The 20,519-nt window shown below is 47.1% G+C and overlaps 1 protein-coding gene across 5 annotated transcripts in view; it reads right to left on the minus strand.

The window, feature by feature from the left end:
• Positions 1 to 20,519, minus strand: part of LOC137562822 (patatin-like phospholipase domain-containing protein 6) — a 119,779-nt gene that overhangs the window by 82,026 nt on the left and 17,234 nt on the right. For all 5 annotated transcript variants that reach the window (XM_068274551.1, XM_068274552.1, XM_068274554.1 and 2 more), the window contains 3 exons: positions 18,795 to 18,847; positions 9,070 to 9,116; positions 8,856 to 8,996 (listed from right to left, as the gene is read on the minus strand). In XM_068274551.1, the coding sequence (XP_068130652.1) occupies positions 8,856 to 8,996; positions 9,070 to 9,116; positions 18,795 to 18,847 (241 nt within the window). The remainder of the gene's footprint in view (positions 1 to 8,855; positions 8,997 to 9,069; positions 9,117 to 18,794; positions 18,848 to 20,519) is intronic.

A 20,519-nucleotide genomic window follows, 5' to 3' on the forward strand; every position in this document is an offset into this window, starting at 1 on the left:
GAGGTACTTCACCTGGGTTCATGGGGTAGACGAACTTGGTCACAGCCAATACATTACAGTAAATTAGTGGTACCAAAATAACATAAAACATCCTACCTAATAAAACTAGTGTTGGGCGAACATCTAGATGTTCGGGTTCGGGCCGAACAGGCCGAACATGGCCGCGATGTTCGGGTGTTCGACCCGAACTCCGAACATAATGGAAGTCAATGGGGACCCGAACTTTTGTGGTTTGTAAAGCCTCCTTGCATGCTACATACCCCAAATTTACAGGGTATGTGCACCTTGGGAGTGGGTACAAGAGGAAAAAAAAATTAGCAAAAAGAGCTTATAGTTTTTGAGAAAATCGATTTTAAAGTTTCAAAGGGAAAACTGTCTTTTAAATGCGGGAAATGTCTGTTTTCTTTGCACAGGTAACATGTTTTTTGTCGGCATGCAGTCATAAATGTAATACATATAAGAGGTTCCAGGAAAAGGGACCGGTAACGCTAACCCAGCAGCAGCACACGTGATGGAACAGGAGGAGGGTGGCGCAGGAGGAGAAGAAGGCCACGCTTTGTGAGACACAACAACCCCGGCCTTGCATGAGGGCAAGAAGCGTGCGGATAGCAGGCTTTGTACCGCCATGCAGTCATAAATGTAATAAAGATAAGTGGTTCAATAAACAGGGACCACGCGGCAACGCTAACCCAGCAGCAGCAGACGTGATGGAACAGGAGCAGGCGCAGGAGGAGAAGGCCACGCTTTGTGAGACACAACAACCCAGGCCTTGCATGAGGGCAAGAAGCGTGCGGATAGCATGCTTTGTACCGCCATGCAGTCATAAATGTAATAAAGATAAGTGGTTCAATAAACAGGGACCACGCGGCAACGCTAACCCAGCAGCAGCAGACGTGATGGAACAGGAGGAGGCGCAGGAGGAGAAGGCCACGCTTTGTGAGACACAACAACCCCGGCCTTGCATGAGGGCAAGAAGCGTGCGGATAGCATGCTTTGTACCGCCATGCAGTCATAAATGTAATAAAGATAAGTGGTTCAATAAACAGGGACCACGCGGCAACGCTAACCCAGCAGCAGCAGACGTGATGGAACAGGAGCAGGCGCAGGAGGAGAAGGCCACGCTTTGTGAGACACAACAACCCAGGCCTTGCATGAGGGCAAGAAGCGTGCGGATAGCATGCTTTGTACCGCCATGCAGTCATAAATGTAATAAAGATAAGTGGTTCAATAAACAGGGACCACGCGGCAACGCTAACCCAGCAGCAGCAGACGTGATGGAACAGGAGGAGGCGCAGGAGGAGAAGGCCACGCTTTGTGAGACACAACAACCCAGGCCTTGCATGAGGGCAAGAAGCGTGCGGATAGCATGCTTTGTACCGCCATGCAGTCATAAATGTAATAAAGATAAGTGGTTCAATAAACAGGGACCACGCGGCAACGCTAACCCAGCAGCAGCAGACGTGATGGAACAGGAGCAGGCGCAGGAGGAGAAGGCCACGCTTTGTGAGACACAACAACCCAGGCCTTGCATGAGGGCAAGAAGCGTGCGGATAGCATGCTTTGTACCGCCATGCAGTCATAAATGTAATAAAGATAAGTGGTTCAATAAACAGGGACCACGCGGCAACGCTAACCCAGCAGCAGCAGACGTGATGGAACAGGAGCAGGCGCAGGAGGAGAAGGCCACGCTTTGTGAGACACAACAACCCAGGCCTTGCATGTGGACAAAAAGCGTGCGGATATAGCAGCAATGCTTTTTGCCGCCATGCAGTCATAAATGTAATACAGATGAGAGGTTCAATAAACAGGGCCCGGAAACGCAACACCATCCCAGATGTTCATTGGTCATGTTACTTGGTTGGGGTCCTGGAGTGTTGCGTAGTCATTTCCAATCCAGGATTGATTCATTTTAATTTGAGTCAGACGGTCTGCATTTTCTGTAGAGAGGCGGATACGCCGATCTGTGACGATGCCTCCGGCAGCACTGAAACAGCGTTCCGACATAACGCTGGCTGCCGGGCAAGCCAGCACCTCTATTGCGTACATTGCCAGTTCGTGCCAGGTGTCTAGCTTCGATACCCAATAGTTGAAGGGTGCAGATGGATGGTTCGACACAGCTACGCCATCTGACATGTAGTCCTTGACCATCTTCTCCAGGCGATCGGTGTTGGAGGTGGATCTGCACGCTTGCTGTTCAGTGGGCTGCGGCTGCATGGGTGTCAGAAAATTTTCCCACTCCAAGGACACTGCCGATACCATTCCCTTTTGGGTACTAGCTGCGGCTTGCGTTGTTTGCTGCCCTCCTGGTCGTCCTGGGTTTGCGGAAGTCAGTCTGTCTGCGTACAACTGGCTAGAGGAGGGGGAGGATGTCAATCTCCTCTCTAAAGTCTCCACAAGGGCCTGCTGGTATTCTTCCATTTTGACCTGTCTGACTCTTTCTTCAAGCAGTTTTGGAACATTGTGTTTGTACCGTGGATCCAGAAGGGTATAAACCCAGTAATTGGTGTTGTCCAGAATGCGCACAATGCGTGGGTCACGTTCAATGCAGTCTAGCATGAATTGAGCCATGTGTGCCAGAGTCCTACCAGAATCCTCATCATCCTCTTGTGAGCGTTGTGATAGTTGTTGTGATGCATCATAGTCGTCACCTTCCTCCTGGTCTGCTTCTGCTGACCATTCGCGTTGAATTGTGGAAGTCCAACGTGCACCGCTCTGGCCCTCGTCAGTGGTGGCATGAAATTCCTGCTCCAACTCCAGCTGTTCCTCCTCCTCTTCTTCGTCATAGCTGCTGGGGCCAGCGTTCCCTGAGGCGGATGGCCTGATGTTGGTACCATCACGCTGATCGTTTTCTCCTTCAGATTCCCCCAGTTGCATCATGACAGCTGTTTCCTTGATTTTTAACATCGACCTCTTCAGTAAACACAGCAGTGGTATGGTAATGCTGACTGAAGAGTTGTCACTGCTCACAAGCAACGTGGATTGCTCAAAATTTTGGAGGACTTGGCAGAGGTCCAACATGTTGGCCCAATCGGATCCACAGAAGCTTGGCAGCTGGCCGGATGCGCCTCGGTACTGCGCCGTCATGTACTGGACCACTGCACTCTTCTGCTCGCAAAAGCGGGCTAGCATGTGCAGCGTAGAATTCCAGCGCGTAGGGACATCACACAGCAAGCGATGGTGGGGGAGATTGAAGCGCTCCTGCATCTTGGCGAGTGCCCCCGAAGCAGTACTGGAATTTCTACAATGTTTGGACACTCGACGCACCTTCAACAGCAGATCGGGCACGCCTGGGTATGTCCTCAGGAACCGCTGAACTACTAGGTTCATCACGTGCGCCAGGCAAGGGATGTGTGTCAGCTTAGCCAACCTTAAAGCGCGAATGAGATTACTCCCATTATCACACACAACCATGCCCGGTTTCAGGTCCAGCGGTGCCAGCCACAAATCCGTCTGTTCCTTTATTCCCCTCCAAATTTCCTCCCCTGTGTGCTGCTTATCCCCAAGGCAGATTAGCTTCAGCAACGCTTGCTGACGCATGCCAACAGCTGTGCTGCACTGCTTCCACGATCCTACTGCTGCTGGGTTAGCGTTTCCGGATGAGGTACAGCTTTGAGATGCGTTGGAGGAGAAGGAGTCAGAGAGGTAGGTGCTGCTGTTATCCAGTGGGAGGGACGGCGGTGCAGCTGTTTGTGGCGTGGGCAACACCCGTGCCGTAGCAGGTGAGGAATCGCTGCCAGGCTCCACAAGGTTCACCCAGTGCGCGGTAAGGGAGATGTATCGACCCTGGCCGAACGCACTCGTCCAGGTGTCAGTGGTGAGGTGAACCTTGCAGGCAACGGCATTCTTCAAGCTTCGGGTTATTTTGCTGACCACGTGCTCATGCAACTCAGGCACTGCAGAGCGTGCAAAGTGGTAGCGGCTGGGAACCACGTAACGTGGGATGGCCACTGACATCATGCCCTTGAAGCTGTTTGTCTCCACCAATCGATATGGCAGCATTTCGCAGGCCAGAAGCTTGGCTATGCTGGCTGTTACTGCCACGGCCCGGGGGTCATTTGCTGGCAATTTCCTCTTGCGCTCAAACATCTCCGACACAGACAACTGAACCGTAGCGCTGCACACGGAAGGGCTGTTGGTTGTTGTGTTTGATGAACACTGGGAGACCTCAAGAGCACTACTCCGGAAAGTGACAGTGTCAGCGTCGTCTGATGTTTGTGAATGTTGTGAACCACGCAATGGCTGGGCTACTGCTGCTGCTGAGGCGGGTCTGGTGGTGAGTCTGGTGAACCCAAGGGAGGCAGTGTTGTTTCTGGTACCCTGTCCTGACGCGTTTGCCCAAAGAGTGGGATGTTTGGATAGCATGTGACGGCTCATGCTGGTGGTGGAGAGGTTGTTAATATTTTTCCCCCTGCTCAGGCGGGTCTTGCACACCTTGCAAATCGCCATGGTAACATCCTCAGTGCAGTCTTCAAAGAAAGCCCAGACTTTGGAGCACCTGCCTCCTTGCTGGCGATTTCTGTTTGCTCCTCTTTTGCCTCTCACTTGAACTTCCACGCTTGTGGTGCCTGAAATTGCGCGCCGCCTACCTTGTGGCACAAGGCGAACTCGTGCAGCAGTGTGTTCTTCAACAGACTCATCTGTGCTGCTGCTACGACGGCGATGTTCTCGTTCACAAACAAAATCTGGGTCTCTGTCCACATTGTCCATACCCTCCTCTTCCATCTCCTCAAACTCGTCATATGTCATTGTGGGCCACCGCCGTGGAGTAGAGCTCCCCACAACAACCTCTGCGCAGCACACTCCAACGTCGTCTTCCAGATCTTGTCGGCCGACCTCCTGCAATTGCAACCCCTCCTGCCCAAATTGCTCTGGGATTTGGGTTTCCGAGTCCTCTTCGGACTCGCCTTGTATTTCAGTGCGCGGTGCATTTCCCACAGTTAACGGTTGTGAATCCAGGCACAACATTTCTGGCTGTTCCTCCATTGACCTTTGAAAGGTGGAAGTTTGTTGGGCTGGGAATAGCTCCTGCGAATACCCCATTGTGTCCTGAGGTAATTCATCGGACTGGTTATCTGGCAGTTGTGTGCGTGGTGTCGCTGCCGGTTGTGTCAGCTTTGTGCCCACTGGCTCCTTGTAACTGGCTGAGGACTCGGACCTCGTGCGTGATGTGCTGGTGCTGCTTAACCCACTGCTGGACGCTTGAGAGGTCATCCAAGTAATTATCTGGTCCTGTTCTTTTGGATTTGTGAGGGTTGTTGTCCTGGACAACATGGGCGGTATTGAGTGGGTTTTCTTGGGTGCTCCCCTGTGGCCTGTACGTGAACCGTCAGGGGAAACACCTCTTCCCTTGCCCCTCCCTCTTTCACCGGATTTCTTCCTCATTTCACTTATCCTTACAGTACACGCTGACTGGCAGCAGTACAGTGGCAGTACAGAAATGCTATACAGTACCACTATTCCCAGCAGCGACACAGAGCACAATGCTATACAGTGACGGGTGAGCGGTGTACCACTATTCCCAGCAGCGACACAGAGCACAATGCTATACAGTGACGGGTGAGCGGTGTACCACTATTCCCAGCAGCGACACAGAGCACAATGCTATACAGTGGCGAACGAGCGGTGTACCACTATTCCCAGCAGACACAGAACAGTACACAGAATGCTATATAGTGTGGCTGAACGAGCGGTGTACCACTATTCCCAGCAGACACAGAACAGTACACAGAATGCTATATAGTGTGGCTGAACGAGCGGTGTACTACTGTTCCCAGCAGACACAGAACAGTACACAGAATGCTATATAGTGTGGCTGAACGAGCGGTGTACTACTGTTCCCAGCAGACACAGAACAGTACACAGAATGCTATATAGTGTGGCTGAACGAGCGGTGTACTACTGTTCCCAGCAGACACAGAACAGTACACAGAATGCTATATAGTGTGGCTGAACGAGCGGTGTACCACTGTTCCCAGCAGACACAGAACAGTACACAGAATGCTATATAGTGTGGCTGAACGAGCGGTGTACCACTGTTCCCAGCAGACACAGAACAGTACACAGAATGCTATATAGTGTGGCTGAACGAGCGGTGTACCACTATTCCCAGCAGACACAGAACAGTACACAGAATGCTATATAGTGTGGCTGAACGAGCGGTGTACTACTGTTCCCAGCAGACACAGAACAGTACACAGAATGCTATATAGTGTGGCTGAACGAGCGGTGTACTACTGTTCCCAGCAGACACAGAACAGTACACAGAATGCTATATAGTGTGGCTGAACGAGCGGTGTACCACTATTCCCAGCAGACACAGAACAGTACACAGAATGCTATATAGTGTGGCTGAACGAGCGGTGTACTACTGTTCCCAGCAGACACAGAACAGTACACAGAATGCTATATAGTGTGGCTGAACGAGCGGTGTACTACTGTTCCCAGCAGACACAGAACAGTACACAGAATGCTATATAGTGTGGCTGAACGAGCGGTGTACTACTGTTCCCAGCAGACACAGAACAGTACACAGAATGCTATATAGTGTGGCTGAACGAGCGGTGTACTACTGTTCCCAGCAGACACAGAACAGTACACAGAATGCTATATAGTGTGGCTGAACGAGCGGTGTACCACTATTCCCAGCAGACACAGAACAGTACACAGAATGCTATATAGTGTGGCTGAACGAGCGGTGTACTACTGTTCCCAGCAGACACAGAACAGTACACAGAATGCTATATAGTGTGGCTGAACGAGCGGTGTACTACTGTTCCCAGCAGACACAGAACAGTACACAGAATGCTATATAGTGTGGCTGAACGAGCGGTGTACTACTGTTCCCAGCAGACACAGAACAGTACACAGAATGCTATATAGTGTGGCTGAACGAGCGGTGTACCACTGTTCCCAGCAGACACAGAACAGTACACAGAATGCTATATAGTGTGGCTGAACGAGCGGTGTACCACTGTTCCCAGCAGACACAGAACAGTACACAGAATGCTATATAGTGTGGCTGAACGAGCGGTGTACTACTGTTCCCAGCAGTGACACACAATGACTGGGGGGGACCCTGGCTAGCGTGGCTGGAGCGCGAACTACCCTGCCTGCCTACCCAAAGCTAAACCCACAGACAAATGGCGGAGATATGACGTGGTTCGGGTATTTATTTACCCGAACCACGTGACAGTTCGGCCAATCAGAGCGCGTTCGGGTCCGAACCACGTGACCCGTTCGGCCAATCACAGCGCTAGCCGAACGTTCGGGGAACGTTCGGCCATGCGCTCTTAGTTCGGCCATATGGCCGAACGGTTTGGCCGAGCACCGTCAGGTGTTCGGCCGAACTCGAACATCACCCGAACAGGGTGATGTTCTGCAGAACCCGAACAGTGGCGAACACTGTTCGCCCAACACTAAATAAAACCTGTGTCCCCGTTTCCGTTCTTTTGACGTACCGCGCATGCGCGGCATGCCGGCGGCCGTTGGGACAGGAGGACGACGTGCAGCGGCGGTGGTGGTGACAGGGGTGGGAGGGGAGGAGAGGGGCGTTGTGAGGAAGGCCTAGCGCCCGTTATGTTAACAGGCCTTAGGTCTAGAGTAATAATAAATAAGTATTGTTAGTCAACTCAAGTGTAAGGAAATGTTTGAAAAACACAACACAATTATGGAGCGCAGTTATAAATGTGTCAAAGTTGTAATGGAGAGGATGTTGCCCATAGCTGGGGATAATAATGCCGGGACACACTCTTTAGAACATGCACACATTAGGTCTCTGAAAGTAAAACCGTATTAGGGTATTTATATATAGAGTTGGGCCGAACCTCCGATTTTAGGTTCGCGAACCGGGTTCGCGAACTTCCGCGGAACGTTCGGTTTGCGTTAAAGTTCGCGAACCGCAACAGACTTCAATGGGGATGCGAACTTTGAAAAAAAAAATTTATGCTGGCCACAAAAGTGATGGAAAAGATGTTTCAAGGGGTCTAACACCTGGAGGGGGGCATGGCGGAGTGGGATACACGCCAAAAGTCCCCGGGAAAAATCTGGATTTGACGCAAAGCAGCGTTTTAAGGGCAGAAATCATATTGAATGCTAAATGACAGGCCTAAAGTGCTTTAAAACATCTTGCATGTGTATACATCAATCAGGGAGTGTAATTAAGGTACTGCTTCACACTGACACACCAAACTGTTCACTGAACAGAACAGGTATGCAGTGGCGGGTTCACTGAACAGAACAGGTATGCAGTGGCGGGTTCACTGAACAGAACAGGTATACAGTGGCGGGTTCACTGAACAGTACAGGTATGCAGTGGCAGGTTCACTGAACAGGTATGCAGTGGTGGGTTCACAGTACAGGTATGCAGTGGTGGGTTCACAGTACAGGTATGCAGTGGTGGGTTCACAGAACAGGTATGCAGTGGTGGGTTCACAGTACAGGTATGCAGTGGTGGGTTCACAGAACAGGTATGCAGTGGTGGGTTCACAGAACAGGTATGCAGCCAGGGACAAGCTAAGCCTAACTAATCTTTCCCTATGAGAGAGAGTGTGCAGCAGCTCGCCCTACTCTCACTAATGCAGGCACACGAGTGACCGTAATGGTCGCCGCTGCCTGCTTTTTAGTAGGGGGGAGTGGCTCCAGGGGCTAGTGTAGCCTAATTGGCTACACTGTGCCTGCTGACTGTGATGTAGAGGGTCAAAGTTGACCCTCCATGTGCATTATGGGGCGAACCGAACTTCCGCAAAGGTTCGCCTGTGGGACGCGAACGCGAACCACGGAAGTTCGCATGGAACCGTTCGCAGGCGAACAGTTCGGCCCAACTCTATTTATATACATTGGAAGGCTACACATCTCACCGCACGCTCTGCAGCATGTAGAGGACCTCTGGGGGCAGCGTTGTGGCCTCTGGCTCACTTGGAGGTGTGAAAAGTGAAGCAGTCTCTGTTTCTGAGAGATGTGAGGAAGCTGTGTGAGGTTCCCATCCCCCTCTCCGGATCCTAAAACACAAATGTTACAGCAGTTTCCAAAACTTACATTTCTTCAACTACCCTCTATTGCCCAATTTCTCACCTCTGCTTTAGGCTCAGCACCTTCCTCTTCTTCTTCTTCTTTTTGAGCTGCAAGGACATCAACACATTTTTAAAGGTTCTTGTAGCATCCAAAAATTAAAAAAAATTGACAAAAAATTTCAGTTAGCACCCTAAAAATATATGTAATTTAAGGGGGCACTGTGGAGAAAAATTGTAAAATGTAATATATGTGAAAACATAGACAAATAAGAAGTACGCTTTTTCCAGGGTAAAATGAGCCATAAATTACTTTTCTCCTATAATGCTGTCACTTACAGTAGGTAGTAGAAATCTGACAGAAGCGACAGGTTTTGGACTAGTCCATCTCTTCATGGGGGGATTCTCAGCAAGGCTTTTATTCTTTATAAAAATATTCCCTAAAAAGGATTCAAACAATGATGCTGGCCAGCCTCCCTGCTCCCTACACAGGTTTTTGGCAGTTGGACAGAGCAACTGCCATTTCCTAAGTGCTTTTGAAAATAAATAAATCCCTTAAAATCCCCTATGAAGAGATGGACTAGTCCAAAACCTGTCACTTCTGTCAGATTTCTACTACCTACTTTACCGGCTGCAGTCCTGACTGGTTGCGGGGAAAGACGAGCGGAGCAGATCAGCTGTTTATCGGTAATCAGCTGTCTGCTGCCAGCTGTCCTCCAGTCTCTCCTGGCTGCATGCATAGAGAGGAGAGCGCCCCTCCCCTCCTCTCTTCTCCTCTGTGACATTGAGGGGCGGGGCTGACTCAGAACAGTAGAGGAACTAGGGGAATTCAAGAAGTCTGAAGACAGGTAGTTATGCAAGGCAAGGGGGAGATGGCACTGTGAGGAAGAGGGAGCAGAACATGCAGGCATGATTCTGCTCACATCCAGCACACACTGCCTGTTCCTCCTGAACTGAATGGATCGGTTTCACTAATTCTGATTGCCACGGCAGATAAGGCATATAAGCTCATTTGAAAGCACAGGATGTTAGCAATATGTCTGGTTCCATGAAAGCAGGAAGTGGAAACCGTGCAGATTTATTGCAGGATTTGTATCAGCTGCAGTAAAGAGAGGTTTTTCTTTAAAGGTTCTTATGCTGTAGCTTTTCTTTTAGAGCAGAGAGGAAGTTCAGCTCTGCTTTAAAGTGGCCATTACCGATACAATTCTCCAAACAATCGTCCTGGACCACTAATGAAAGCTTACCGATGTATTCAATTCGATCAAATTGATGGAATTGATCCGAAAAGTGTATCAATTCCATTAATCTGAGCAAATTGGATAGCAGCGGGCCTGAAAGATAATTTCTGATCAATGTTATTATAAAATCAGATGATCAATTGTCTGGAGAATTGTATAATTAATGGCCACTTTAAGTATTTATATAGCGCTGATTCCCTCCATAGCATGTTAGAGTACATAGCAATATTGCTGATTATCCTCAGAGCTTAAAATGTAATCCTACTATAGTCATAGTGTAATAAGTCTCTACCATATTAATATGTATTTATATAGCACTAACATGTTCTGCAGCACTTTACAGAGTACATGGTCATGTCACTGACTGTCCTCAGAGGAGCTCACAATCTAATCCCTGCCATAGTCTAATGTCTGCCATATTACTATTATGTGTTTATATAGCTAGAGTTACCAGACATCCCCGATTGCCCGGGACGCGTCCCGGATTTAGGGTTCGCTGTCCCAGGCTGAATGAGGTCCCGGGAAATGTCCCGCTTTCAGCAGCGGGACGTCCCAGCCTCGGGACTCTGGCCACTCTATCTTCATGAACTGGCAGTGGTGTCTATATACGCCGTGCCAGTTCATTGTCCGCCGCCGCAGCCCCGCTCCAGCCTCCTTAGTCTTCCGGTGTTCTGACACCGGCAGGCGAGCAGGGCTACGGCAAGATGGCTGCCGAAGCCCTGTACTGGAGACTATTTTTGTCTCCAGTACAGAGCTTCGGGCGCCATCTTGCCGTAGCCCTGTCAGCGTGGGAGACAAGAGCAGGAGGAATGTGGTCCCGGGAGCAGCGCGCCAGAGGCGGGAGACTTCTGCCAGGCAGAGCCGGGACAAGGTCCTCCAGCACCCAAGGCTGAGACACCAAAGTGCGCCCCTCCATCCCTCCCACCCGTCACACACTGATTGCTATTAGACTAAGAGGCACCACAGGGCCCACAACCTCCCAAACACCTTAATATGTAGTTATCTGGCTTGCAGTCACTGCCATGTATCCCCTTTTCTTATTTCTTTCTGCTTCAAACACAATTAGGAATGACAGCTGAATGAATTTTGCGCCCCCTCCTACACTGCGCCCTGAGGCTGGAGCCTCTCCAGCCTATGCCTCGCCCCGGCCCTGCTGCCAGGTGAGTAAATGCTTTCTTTTCCAGGTGAAATGTGCTCCCATTGCGTTTATTTTCTGGTAAAATGTTTGCCGGCATTGCGTTTATTTTCTGGTGAAATGTTTGCCCGCATTGCGTTTATTTTCTAGTGAAATGTTTGCCCACATTGCATTTATTTTCTGGTGAAATGTTTGCCCGCATTGCGTTTATTTTCTGGTGAAATGTTTGCCCGCATTGCGTTTATTTTGTACTGACATGTTTGCCCGCATTGCGTTTATTTTGTACTGACATGTTTGCCCGCATTGCGTTTATTTTGTACTGACATGTTTGCCCGCATTGCGTTTATTTTGTACCGACATGTTTGCCCGCATTGCGTTTAGTTTCTGGAGAAATGTTTGCCAGCACTGCGTTTATTTTCTGGTAAAATGTTTGCCCGCATTGCGTTTATTTTCTGGTGAAATGTTTGCCCGCATTGCGTTTATTTTCTGGTGAAATGTTTGCCTGCATTGCGTTTATTTTCTGGTGAAATGTTTGCCTGCATTGCGTTTATTTTGTACTGACATGTTTGCCCGCATTGCGTTTATTTTGTACTGACATGTTTGCCCGCATTGCGTTTATTTTGTACTGACATGTTTGCCCGCATTGCATTTATTTTGTACTGACATGTTTGCCCGCATTGCGTTTATTTTGTACTGACATTTTGCCCGCATTGCGTTTATTTTGTACTGACATTTTGCCCATTGCGTTTATTTTCTGGTGTCCGGGGTAACTGTTACTGCATTTATTATTTAATGGTCATAGTTGGCTATGTTTGCTGCTTTGTGGTTACGGTATACTATTAGCATCACACAGTTTCTGCACACCCATGATGCAAAGTCTCGTTTGACCACATCATGTCGTAAACACTGCTTTCTTATGCCTCGCTGTTACATCATTACGTTAGCTCCGCCCATACAATGTCATGGCCATGCCCATTTTTCCACTGCGCCCCAACCCCCCACCCCCAGTCTTCGTCACTGCACGCTCCTCAGTCCCCCCGCTTTTCGCCGCCCCCCTCCCCGTCCCAGGTTGGACCCACAAAAATCTGGTCACTCTAATATAGCACACACTAGATCTTTAATCAACAGCTGAATGCATTATTCTCCTCCTTACCCCACAAGCTAGAAGTCATTACATCGTGTTCCATGTAGTCATCCCTCTTCCCCTTTCCCACAGCAACAACACTCATCACTTTAGCTGTAGCCAAGAGATGTGTCTGCATGAGCTTGTGACCAAATTTGTCACCCTAGGAATTGGATTCTGGTCCCTACAAGTTATGGTTTGTGTGTACACTTTTAGACTCGGGGGCAGTTAATAAAAGTGGGCTTTGGGCACTGAAAAGTAGAAATCCAGCCCTGTGCCATGGTCACCATGCAATGCTGCCCCCAGTGCCTCTCTCTGTTGTGCAGAGAGCCTGCCAGCATGCATCTCACGTGACGTCAGCCTGTCTCTGCGAGTCTTACTTATGCAGCTCAACATGCAGTTCAGTCATCAGAGAGCTTCTAGAGGTGTTAGCACCCCTGGTGTTTGGAGCCTTTCAGACTGGTATGGGTCTGTTTTAATGAGTTTTGTCAATTGTCCGAGGTTGTAAAGTTCATTTTTGTCAGCCCACAGTTGTTGTTTTCCTATTTTTACTCATATAAATGAAAACTCTATTGTGGTTTTCCTCAGCAGGAAGTGGGAGGGAGACACATATGTATGTTTGCTTCGGGCAGCAAAAAGTCTAGAACCAGCACTGGTTGGAGGACAAACTGATCAAGAGCGCTGCTATTGTGCTGACTGATCAAGAACCTCAAACAAATACAATATTTTCATATTTGGTGTTTATTATTTGCTAAAAATACATTGAAAGAAAAATACTATCTCAGATAAATAAATATTAACATGGAAAATATAGTCCTACAAATCTTGTATACAGTACGCCAATGATTTATATTAAGCCATAACAGACTAGAGTTGAATATGTAAATAAAGTCTAGCCAAAATAAAGAGAGCTACTTCTATTTTCTACGGATTTGGCTGTATTTCCATTCTGTTTATCTAATGCCATGCATATGTGTCTCCCTTCCACTTCCTGCTGAGGAAAACCACAATAGAGTTTTCATTCATATGAGTAAAAATATGAAAACAACAACTGTGGGCTGACAAAAAATGAACTTTGCGACCCGTACAAGTCCTCCTAACCCAAGCCAATGTGGCAAAAGTGTGGTTAAGGCTACATTGCTAACACGATGCAATAATATTGTAATCAGGGGCGTAGCAATAGGGGTTGCAGAGTTAGCCACCGCATTGGGGCCCTTGGGCCAGAGGGGCCCCGAAGGGCCCTCCCTCAACTGCAGTATTAGCTCTCTATTAGTCCGGTGTTCATAATAATCACTTCTATAGATACTTTGAATAGTGGTAATTATTAACAAACTGCTCCCCATCCCCTTCTTGCACCTCTGACACTGTAGTTGCCATTGGCAGGTTTTGGTGCACCATATCAATTGCTATGAATAGAGTGCTTGGGGGGCCCCATTGTAAAACTTGCATCAGGGCCCACAGCTCCTTAGCTACGCCACTGATTGTAATGGTGTAGTTACATCGGCACTTTAGAAATGTGGTGCAACGGAATCCATTGGCACTAACAGTTCCAGTCAGGCATACTTTCTATGCACTGTATATGTGTTTTAGGCTACATTTACAGGGGGGCTGCTGTGCATAACGGCCACATTGTAACACGGACTGTCACACTGCAATACAACATCGAATTTGATTAAAGATAAATTTGTCTCTTTGTTGAAGCTGCCCATATACTACAGGCCGATTCCCGTCCGATTTCAGCATGAAATCTTCAGGGAGTCGGGTGAGCCAGCCGCGTCTGCCCCGCCGCTGCCCCCATGTATAAATGTGCCCCCCCCCCCCCGTGTGTGCATTTATACATTACCTGTCCGGTGTCAGCCTCAACGGTGTCCGTCCATCTCGTCGGGTTCTAGTAGCAGAATACGAGCATACACGCTAGCAGTGCATAGCGTCTGACGTCAGACACTATGTGCCCGTAGCATGTATAAGTGTATGCGGAAACCGGAGACATGGATGCACACCGTGTGGAGGCTGACATCGGACAATTGACAAAACTCATTAAGACAGACCCATACCAGTCTGAAAGGCTCCAAAACACCAGGGGTGCTAACACCTCTAGAAGCTGTACCAGCTTCAAAAATATTCCTATATACATCCTGACACAGATGTTCACTATCATGTCAGGGAACCTCCCTGAAACAACCTGAAATTAATATTTCCTCCATATTTAATGGATTTTCTAGCCTTTAGAAAAATGCTAGCAGAACAATTTTTTCAGAAGTTATTAAGGTCATTCTGATGCCCATTGCGGGAAATTCCCACACAGATTAGACCCCCACTGGCCAAGCAATGCAAGCTTTCGGACCTACTGTACAGTTTAATGATCGTGTTGCATATCTGTGAATTCATAACGCTCTACTGGATGTAAATATGCAATCTATTTCTTGATATGACTCACTTTTACTAAGAGACTGGGAAAGCAGGAGTTCTGCCAAAATCTTTTTCCCTGGAAGGGGGACTTCCCCATCTTCAATTGAAACAAGGCTCAGCTTTGCTTGTCACAGACAGCTTTGCTTGCCATCAGGATGAGCACCTTAAGTGACCTGACATAACAGATCTCTGGGTCCTTTGTCTATTATCTGTTGTCGAAATACCATTCCGACAGGCCAGCAAGACACCAGCCACAGATCATCAGTTTGGATTATTCACTGCACAGACTTATCGCTTACTGGACTCCAAGACAGTATTTTGAACTTTTAGACATTCTACCTCATTTCTCATCTCTTACTTAGGGCCAGTTCACAGTTGTTCAGGAACCATATCCATGTTGTACGTTTTTTGACGCGGACAAAAACAGAGCCACTGATCCTAATGTTAAAAATAACGGCCGTCTTCACTCTGGTCAAAAAACGGATCCATGGGATTTGTGCATGAAAACTCAATGGAGAGTCCGGACTTTGCACTTTTTCCCGGAGCCCAGATCCCCACTAAGGCGATGAAAGGCAACACAAAAACAGATCACGTTCTACACAACACAGAACTTTGCACACAAAACAGATGCCAAAGCGGATTGCCTACTGCCTGCTCCTCCCCTCAGTGTCATGTTTGCGGACCTCTTATCCAATAGAAACGCACATGAAGGAAGGATACGTTTGTGACATTGTTTAAACGGAATGGAAACGTATCCTGCAAATACACAACATTTTGAAAAACTGATCAGTTTCTAGAAAAACTGATCCATTTCAAATGCATTCCGATCTGCAACCTGACAAGTGTGGACCGAGCCTTATTCTACAGACAAATCCTTTGACTTTGTGCTTTGTTTATGCTCTGACATGAACTGTCAATTGTGTGATCTTATATACACAGGTGTGTGCCTTTCCAAATCATGTTCAATCAACTCAATTTACCACAGGTAGACTTCCCTAAAAAACATGCGCTGTGAATACTTTCCGGATGCACTGTAAGTCGATCGATAATGGCGAAAAATTCTGATCAATTTTTCAGAAAATTGAATGGTTTACGATGGATTGTCAATTTCTTGATTAAAAGCAAATTTGTCTGCATTTTTACTTTTTTTTTTTTTTTCATAGTTGTGGAAAAATCTAACATGTGTGTGATACAATTGTCAGATGTTTCAAAAGTTGCAATCAATCGGAAAAATAGATAAAAAAAAAACAAAAAAACTTGTATGGTGTGTCATATAGATAATTAATAGAACATTAGTAGCAAAGAAAATAGTCTCATATTTTTGTTTTCAGTTAAATAGTTTTTTTTTATAACATTGCATCATTCTCTAATATTTGCGATTTACACACTACACTCAGCATTCTAAATTATTTCACAGAGCAGGCTAATGAACTTTTGAACTTTACTTTGCAGGAAAAAAAACCCACAGTGTCAGACACTTGAGATAATAAGCTTCAGAAGGCAGAGCTCTCTGCGATTTAAAAGTCGTGGAGCTCAGATAAGCTCTTTTGCATAGATAACAACTGGAGTTTCTTAACTCTTCCTGTACTGGAAACAATACTAGACTCTGCTACTAATTGCAACGATCGGTGTAACATAGAGAGGGTCTGATTACCGGTGATCTGCAGTATCACCGAGAATGCAGAATATACCCGATTATTGATGATCTGCAGTATCACCGATAATCAGATATATCTACTAACCTCTGGACACCTGAGATGAGAGTGTTTGGGTGCAACAGTATACTTTGAGGAAAGCACCCAGGAAATGGGAGCAAGACCGTAGGATCTACTGTGACGGGTTAGCTTCCTTCCACAAGCCTGCTGCTCCCCAAGGGGCGGAGCCAGGCTGAGACAGTGGGAAGGACAGAACGTGAGTGACACCAGTGGAGGAGTGTCACTTACAGATCTGTGAACTATCTCCTAACAGGGGAGATAGTTCTCGAGGTCAGACAAGCCAGGTCGTAAACACCCAGACAGATAAAGTACAGAGACAGTAGGCAGATACAGAATCCAGAGACTAGCCAGGTTTTGGCAACAGAGAATCAGAAATACGAGGTACAAAATCAGAGATCAAGAGAATGGTCAGGAATGCAGAAAGTCATAACAGATAATCAACAATGTCTAAGCTTGAGTGTGAGCTCCAAGATTCTCACACTCCAGGACTAACTAGATCATACAAATAATACAGATGGTACAGAGTTCCTAGACTAAGGTGTGAGATCCGTAGCCGTCAACACCTTGGAAACTAGTCTAGATAACAATACAGATAGTAACAGAATTCCTAGGCTAAGGTGTGAGTTCCGTGATCATCAACACCTTTGGAAACTGACTAATAAACACAGATACTGACAAGGTCTGAGTGCTACCACGTAGTGATCGCAACGCCAGACACCAGAGAAATGACCAGCACCCAGTAAATATACACCAGCGCTCTCCAGCGCCTCCCCTAAGTGCTGGACCAATGAAAGTTGCTGCAATTGTCAGCTGACCGGCCTGGTCAGCTGACCCTCCTCTGACTGCCATAAAGGCCCTGCCTCTCCGCGCGCGCGTCCTCCAAAACCAGTGTGGACTATCAGTCCCAGCCACACCAGTCATGTGTTGTAATGTTGTTGCTGTATTGGATGCGGAATCCGCCGCCACGCTGTCTGAGCGTGCAGCATTTCCTCCGCATTCCGCCTTACTGGGAGAAGCAGGCCTATGCGAGCAACTAGCCGCATTGGATGCGGAATCCGCCGCCCTGTAGTTAGAGCATGCGGCGGTTTCTCCGCGTTCCAACTGCGTCCCAACTGCCATGTCAAACGCGGAATCAGCCGCCTCACTGAGTATTGGCGGCGGCTTTTCCGCGTTTTCTCACACTAATGTTTTATTTCTTAGCTGTACTACACATAGAAATAATTATATCATAAGTTTATTTTCACTTCAGATTCCCTTTAATATATGCATCTGTTTTAAAATGTACTATTGCCTACTTTTTATGTTCACTCAAGGCTGGGGCACACCGAGCGGCTTTTTGAGCGTTTTTTGCGGATATGCTAGGGTAATGTATTTCAATGGGGGTGTGCACACCACAGCGGGAGGCGTTTTGCAGAAACGAATCCTCTCGGGGTGAGGCATTTTTTGGATTGCGGAGGTGTTTCTGCCTCCAATGTTAAGTATAGGAAAAACGCAAACCGCTCTGAAAAACAGCAGATCAGAGCGGTTTGCCAGGCGGTCTTGTTACAGAAGCTGTTCAGTAACAGCTTTACTGTAACAATATATGAAATATGCTACACTGAGATCCGCAGCAGCAATCCGCAAAATGCTAGCAAAACGTCTCATAAAAATAAAAAAAAGCGTTTAAAAATCTGCTAGCATTTTGCGGATCTGCTAGCGGGTTTTGGTGTGCACCGGGCCTCACAGTAGGTAGGAAAAATCTGGCTGCTATTAGTCAAAGTTCAGTGAAAGCACAAGTTTTGGGTTTGGTTAATGATAGTTCTGAATATAGTTTGGCTTTAGAGATAGGTTACCATTCGGTTTGTGCAAGTTAATAACAACCAACAAGTTGGTGACGCTATTACCACGCAATTCCACTTATGTCACAGCGCAATTGCGTTTAGATAAAAGTGCTATGGGATTTTCATGCACTCCTATTACTTTCAATGCAAGCGCACATGCATGACAAATCATCAGGACTGATGTTTGCGTTCAAGTAAAATCACAGTTGCATTCTTCTAATGCAATTTCTAGTAGTAGGTACATGTCCTGGTATTTTATAATTCACAACTAGCTACAGATTGCAAGATGCTGCTAGGGAAAAACAGCCCTTAGTGAAGGTTTTTCCAAAAATACTGAGAAATGCTTTACCTTGTGTGGAATCTTCTGAATAGGCCTTCTTGGGACATTGGCAATTGGGGGATCTGTGGACAATAAATATGTGATGAACACTTAAAGGAATAGAGCAGAGATAAGAACAGTTTTCACGCTGATCTACCTTGACCCACAGCCTGGTTTCCTTTCTATGGCATCTGTTGCGAGCACTGACCTCTGCCTGTCATGGTATATGATATGTGTTGCCACCCTATACCTTACCATATACTGTTGCAGACCAAGATTTCAGTCATCTGCCAGGGTTGGGTCACCATGCTCCAGTCATCTCCTAAGACCTCCACAGTGAGTTTACCTGACTTGGTATTAGATAGATGATATAACTGAAAGGCCAATTGATATATGTTGGAAATGTATTTTTGATGTATTATTTGGACTTGCACCATAGCACTAAGCACTTTTCCCCTGACGAAGCCCCCTTTGGCCCGGGTGAAACATGTTGGTTTGGTGGGGAGGCTTTTTGATGTATTCAAAGTGTACCTACAAGTGAGCTGAGGGTCTGATACCAAGCAGATATTTTACAATTGAATGTGGATCAACATGATGTACCTTTTCCCCACTCCTTGATTGTCATTTAATTATCAAACGTACTATCAGAGCCAGGCAGGTTTAAATAGGTCACAATAAAAGTTATGTTTTAAGTAGATCAGTCTCCTCCTCCAGGTGAACAATTGTGTATTAGCTCTAAAGTGGACCCGAGCTCTTGTGTGAGAGTACGAAGACAAATATTAATGCCCAGGCACTGGGGGGAGAGGCACATGTACATTGGGGGCAGGCACCTACTGAAGCCCAACCTTAACACTGACCACCCACCAATGCATAACCTTAACCTGCCCCCCACTTTGCCTAATTGTCCCCCACCAGGAACTTGCGATAACTGCACTGTCTTTGCCACTGTACACGAACAATATCGGGCACTGTGGAAGTTTGGGTGCCTATTGGTAATTAGGGGTAATTTGGGTGCCCGCTACTGCAAAGCGCTAAATAATCAATATTAGATCTCAGCCATTTACTACAGCTTTGGACTATAGTAGGGACATTACATAGTTGCATAGTTAATTTGGTTGAAAAAAGACATACGTCCATCGAGTTCAACCAGTACAAAGTACAACTCCAGCCCGTCCCCCACATACCCCTGTTGATCCAGAGGAAGGCGAAAAAACCCCCACAAGGCATGGTCCAATTAGCCCCAAAAGGGAAAAATTCCTTCCTGACTCCAGATGGCAATCAGATAAAATCCCTGGATCAACATCATTAGGCATAACCTAGTAATTGTAGCCATGGATGTCTTTCAACGCAAGGAAAGCATCTAAGCCCCCTTTAAATGCAGGTATAGAGTTTGCCATAACGACTTCCTGTGGCAATGCATTCCACATCTTAATCACTCTTACTGTAAAGAACCCTTTCCTAAATAAATGGCTAAAACGTTTTTCCTCCATGCGCAGCTCATGTCCTCTAGTCCTTTGAGAAGGCCTAGGGACAAAAAGCTCATCCGCCAAGCTATTATATTGCCCTCTGATGTATTTATACATGTTAATTAGATCTCCTCTAAGGCGTCTTTTCTCTAGACTAAATAAACCCAGTTTATCTAACCTTTCTTGGTAAGCGAGACCTTCCATCCCACGTATCAATTTTGTAGCTCGTCTCTGCACCTGCTCTAAAACTGCAATATCTTTTTTGTAATGTGGTGCCCAGAACTGAATT

Source organism: Hyperolius riggenbachi, chromosome 3 (genome assembly GCF_040937935.1).
Source record: "Hyperolius riggenbachi isolate aHypRig1 chromosome 3, aHypRig1.pri, whole genome shotgun sequence".
NCBI classification, from domain to species: domain Eukaryota; kingdom Metazoa; phylum Chordata; class Amphibia; order Anura; family Hyperoliidae; genus Hyperolius; species Hyperolius riggenbachi.